This window comes from Theobroma cacao, chromosome 1, assembly GCF_000208745.1.
Source record: "Theobroma cacao cultivar B97-61/B2 chromosome 1, Criollo_cocoa_genome_V2, whole genome shotgun sequence".
NCBI classification, from domain to species: Eukaryota; Viridiplantae; Streptophyta; class Magnoliopsida; order Malvales; family Malvaceae; genus Theobroma; species Theobroma cacao.
Genome location: NC_030850.1, coordinates 13,499,406 through 13,504,548, shown reverse-complemented (window position 1 = coordinate 13,504,548; position 5,143 = coordinate 13,499,406). Strand labels below are relative to the sequence as shown.

At 36.1% G+C, this 5,143-nt stretch overlaps 1 protein-coding gene across 3 annotated transcripts; it reads left to right on the top strand.

Annotated features, from left to right (window-relative positions):
- On the top strand, positions 214-4,147 carry LOC18612490 (nudix hydrolase 2). Of its 3 annotated transcripts, none has more exons than XR_001926406.1 (9): positions 215-590; positions 867-1,210; positions 1,315-1,380; positions 1,579-1,716; positions 1,967-2,044; positions 2,113-2,163; positions 2,274-2,308; positions 2,566-3,031; positions 3,731-3,810. XR_001926406.1 is itself a non-coding variant. In XM_007049308.2 (9 exons), exons 1-9 carry the CDS (start codon positions 497-499, stop codon positions 3,917-3,919), a joined length of 1,104 nt encoding a protein of 367 aa, XP_007049370.2. In that variant the 5' UTR covers positions 218-496; the 3' UTR covers positions 3,920-4,147. The 3 variants fall into 3 exon arrangements, 2 of the variants coding, with proteins under 2 accessions (XP_007049373.2, XP_007049370.2); XM_007049308.2 differs by having other exon boundaries at positions 218-590; positions 2,566-2,674; positions 3,731-4,147; XM_007049311.2 differs by lacking the exon at positions 2,566-3,031 and having other exon boundaries at positions 214-590; positions 3,731-3,907.

The following is a 5,143-nucleotide window of genomic DNA, read 5'->3' as shown; positions in this document are numbered from 1 at the left end:
GAACATTTATTTCTATTTTTTTTATGGCGGGAGGGAGATATCGGGAGCTTAATTTGTCAAGATGTTTTTAAAGGCATTTTGATCTACTCATTTTTATTTTTTATTAAAAATAAATAACTTTATATGAATGATTATTTTAAAATCACTTAGGGCTGTTTTTTACAATTTCTTCTTAATTAAAAAAACAAGAATGCATACGCGGATTTCAACATTAGCGTTTTGCAAGTTGGAAAAGTCGTGAATTTCATCCTCCTCTTTGCATGCTATCTTTCTCAACGCTTTCCGATCAATTGCCAAATCCTTTATTGATCTACGTCAAACTCATATACTTTTGGTAGCCTTTTTTCTACCTTCTTTCCAGATCGTAAGAAAGACAAAACACTATAAATATATGGAGTTTGAGAATCATTTCCTATGTACAGAGATTAAAGTTGTTTGGGAGGAAGGAGGTTATCTGTACGCCAACTAACTGCTAAGATCCGTTTATTTGGTTTACATGAATAGGCTAAGACAAGGCAAACTATACCCCTCAAAATCTTTGTCTTGGATCTGTTCATTTTCCACCCTTCTCTGGTTTTGTCTCCCAAAAGGTATGTAAGTTTTTGCCCCCTGAAATTCTATTTACAAGCTGTGCCCTTCCTGCGTTTTTCCTTTTTTGGCAATTACCATTTTAAGTGTGGTTCTTGCAAGAGTCCTTTTCAGTCATTTCAGTTTTATTTAATATTAAAAAGGAAAAACATAGGACATATTCAGGGATTATGGTCCTCGCTTAAAGGGCCATGTCTTGGTTTCACTGGGATGATGGGAGGAAATATTGTTTCTCAGCGTCAACTTACCAATGACATCTGATTTTTTTTTCCTTTCAGGTCAATATAATAGTAACTCATTAAGCTCTGTCAGATACATGTCGACTTCAACAAGTGCAGTAGCAATTGAAAAGCAGATGGTACCTGAAAATGAAGTTCAACAGGTTGAATTACATACTGGGGCCGAGGAATTACATGGGGGAATCATTCTAGACATGTCGACTTCAACAAGTGCAGTAGCAATTGAAAAGCAGATGGTAGCAGAAAATGAAGTTCAACAAGTTGAATTACTTACTGGGGTCGAGGATTTACATGGAGGAATCATTCTAGACATGAATAAAGCTATGGATTCTGAGGCCTTCGCCTCTTCACTTAGAGCTTCAATGTCACCGTGGAAGCAACAAGTCAGCAATTCCATCTATCTGTTACTCTGCTAAATGGCCACAACCTTTTAGAGGTTGCTGCTGAGTTGAAGTGAATTTAATTGGCAATCATAAACCTTTTGCAGGGGAAGAGGGCTGTTTGGATTAAAGTGCCTACTGAACTTGTTAATCTGGTTGAACCGGCGGTTAAGGTAAATGCATTTTCTTGGCAACTAATGAAACTTTGATAGCTTATGAGAATGTTTAATTCTGAATATACAATTTAGTTTTTGGAAAAGACTGGCCCAGTGATTTTAAAATTAGATTGTTAGTTCATTAATCTTCTTCATTTCTTTTGCTTTGAGTATTTCGGTCGTGAAATTCATGTTTTTGCTTTGTTAATTGCTCAGGAAGGATTTAGATACCACCATGCTGAACCAGACTACTTAATGCTTGTAAACTGGATCAGCAACTCTACCAATACTCTTCCTCAAAACGCTTCTCATCGTGTAGGGATTGGTGCTTTTGTCGTAAATGATAAAAGAGAGGTACCCTTTCTTCAATTTTTGCTTAATTTTTCCTGGTTTAGTTAGCTATAATATGGAAAAATAAGGTGGTTGTTGAGAAGGTCCATTTTGATTTTGTATATTAAAGCCTATTACATTGCTGAAATCTACCTATCCAAGACACATGCCCTTTGGTTGAAAAGTAGCCTGTCTTTATGAATTCGACTTTCCACCAGCTAATTTGAATTGGCTACTCCTCCTGATTTGTCCAATTGATTGTTCCATTTTCTAGGTGCTTGTAGTCCAGGAAAAGAATGGCAGGTTCAAAGGCACAGGTGTCTGGAAATTCCCTACCGGAGTTGTTAATGAGGTGAGTTGACTGGGAACCTGGTGTTTTGCTATATCTTTTTGCCTTGAACTCAAATTTTCCATCCACAGGGTGAGGATATTTATATGGCAGCAATTAGGGAAGTAAAAGAAGAAACAGGGGTAAGTAAGCAAATTGGTTCTCTGTTTCAACGAATATGAAATTGTGTTACTACATTTTAAGGTTCTCTGTAGCCACCATGAATCTAACCACGGTGTTTGTTTTCCTTCAGATCGACACAGAATTTGTGGAAATTTTAGCATTTAGGTATGTGCTTTCCTTTATATTGACGGTTCCACTGATTGTCTGTATAAAATTGTTTGGTAAAATGAAGGATACATAGTTCTCCAGGCGATGGCATATTGAAAAAATGTTGCTTTTTAAAACTTCTTAGGCCACATGCTGGCGACTGATTAGATTTTTCATTGTCATAAATCTCAATAAGACTTCTGTGTTTCTAGCTAGTTGCTTTATAAAGTTAGACTCCTAACAACCTCTGTCTCTTTCAATTTTCCCAAATACAGGCAAAGCCACAAGTCATTCTTTACAAAATCGGATTTGTTTTTTGTTTGCATGTTACGTCCACACTCATTTGACATCCAGAAGCAAGATACAGAGATTGATGCAGCCCAGGTACATTCTAATGGACACCCATGTACAGACTGCTAGCTATAGGAGCTTATTAGCTAAAGGAAACGGTTCTTCTCAATGCAAAAGTCCGTATAGGTGGAGGTTACACTGGCTGTAACCTTTCCATGAATAAGTTAGTATATACGTCCTAGAGACTGCAGGAATAGAAGAAGAAGAAGAAGAAGACTAACTTAGAGGCTATAATTTGGATATGGAATGCCTTATAGATTTAGTAGAGGAGATACCGAATGCCCCCGAAATCTTGGTATCAAAGGTGAAGGCTGTTTCCAGAGCCAATACACCAATCCTGATCATGCTTTGTGCTTAGTTTAAGACTATGGAAAGATCAGAGTGGTAGAGGTAATGTATCCACAACATTTATGAACAAACTATTGATAACATCTGATCAGACAACTACCAATTAGTCATTGCCACTGATATTGGCTGTTTATTTTCTCCTTTCTCTCCGGTAACTCTTGTATAATCATGAGGCATATGTTCTTTGACAAATGTTAACAGCCCATTTGTTTCTGGAATGTACCATGCAAAATCATGTGTTTCCTAATCACATGCAACAGGCAGGGCGAATTTGTGAATGTGGCCAACTTCTAAAATCTCCACAACCCCCCCCTTTTTTTTTTCAATTTTCCTTGGATATTGCTTGGCTGTATATACTACTTTGTTTAGTATCTTGCTGCATTTAGCACCATATGGATAGTGGATAACCTAGTCTTAGTTTAATATATAGGTAATGATTTCAACTATAACCAATCCTGACATCCTTAAAAGTCCCCTGCATCTTCCGCTCATGCGATGACATTCCTAGGAACAATGCCACCTTTTGGATTCAGATTAAAACCACATTAAAATCAATTCATTTGAAGGTAGAAGAACATATTAGCCACACTCAACTTCTTGCTACCTTGGATATTTTAAGTTGGCGAGAACGGTGGCCTGCATTCATCTTCCAAAGTTGAGATGAGCTTATACATAACCATCTCTAACAATTTGTTAACAAACTCATATTAATCTCTTTTCTTTCTTTATCTCATTTTTCAGTGGATGTCACTTGAGGACTATGCAGCCCAACCTTTTATCCAGAAACATAGTGTCTTTAGTAGTGTTGCCCAAGTATGCATAACAAAGTTAGAGAAGGACTACGCCGGGTTTTCCCCAGTTCCTACGATCACATCTTCTGGTAAAACTAGTTACCTATACTTCAACAGCGGAGATCTGAACCAGCTATAAGCAGCCGTAACAAGGTCATTACTAATGAATAAGTCTGATTGTATTCATGCAAAAGCTGATACAATAGAAACTCGAGGTCAAGGATGAAGCCCAAGAGGGATGGCTAATATATAATGTACACCAAAGACACACACCGTATTTTTCATTCCATATCCTGTTTTTGTCCCTTAATAAAGAATGTAATGCATTCCCAATAAATTTAATACGCATGAACTGATGTTATTTTTACTATTTTTTTTCTCCCTTTGGTGAATGATGACATTCCCCTTATACTAATTACTATTCATTCAGAACTCAAGCTTTGTCGCTTTCATCCTTGTGGGGGTTAGAGCTGATAAGTTGGCCCTCATGTCAAGCTTCATGCTTATTATTCCTCTGTAGGAAAAGAATCTTAATGGAGAATATGAGGCATGCTTCATTTTGTCTACCCATTTTTTTAAATATCTTTTAAAGAAAACACTTGGTTTTTTCTTAAAAAATATATTAGGATGGAATAATTAATCCCTTGATTTAACACTCAAGTCCTGCTTATAAGAAGATTGGGCTTGGATTAGAGGTTTATTCATTCTTAAGAGGAGTATAATTATAAGGAAAATACTTGTCTTAACATATATATAGTTTTTTCCACTTGATGTGTCCATTCATGAATTAAGGAATTCCGCTCTTGAATGTATCTAATAATTACATATCATGTCAATGAATAAGAATGATTGGGACAACAACAATGTGGCAAGCATAACTTGTTAAATAAACACACAGGGTTAGGTTTCAAAGGCTGCTTTAAGAAGAAAAAATTATACCCCTTTTTCATACGAGATACTTTGTTTTTTTATTCAGTAAAGCACAAATGAAAAGTTAGGTAGTGAAATAATGCATGTGGGCCTTGCTGATTTTCAATGGGGTCTCTATTGGTTAATGTTATTAGTCTAAAGTTTAGAGGATAGCAAAACCTACACCATTAGTTACTGAATACACAAATTTTAAATTAGGGGAAGCAGGCAGAGGAGATAACCTTTATTATTATCTTCCAATGGAACTTTTGTCAGCATGGCACATTCCATGCCTCTCAACAGTATCTGCATTTAAATATTTCATTAGACAATTTAAGAAGGGCAAGCAGGCAGATGGTCTCTTTGACAATAATAATTACAAAACTAAGTTTAAAAGTAATTGTTAGTATCCAAATAATTATAATTAAGATGAGAGGTAGTGCTGCAATATTAT

Bases quoted from the DNA above. Each gene is read 5' to 3' on its own strand.
- LOC18612490 (XM_007049308.2), top strand. From the start codon at position 497: ATGAATAGGCTAAGACAAGGCAAACTATACCCCTCAAAATCTTTGTCT. The intron at 591-866 runs GTATGTAAGTTT...TTTTCCTTTCAG, and splicing joins CTGGTTTTGTCTCCCAAAAG to GTCAATATAATAGTAACTCA. The intron at 1,211-1,314 runs GTCAGCAATTCC...AACCTTTTGCAG, and splicing joins TGTCACCGTGGAAGCAACAA to GGGAAGAGGGCTGTTTGGAT.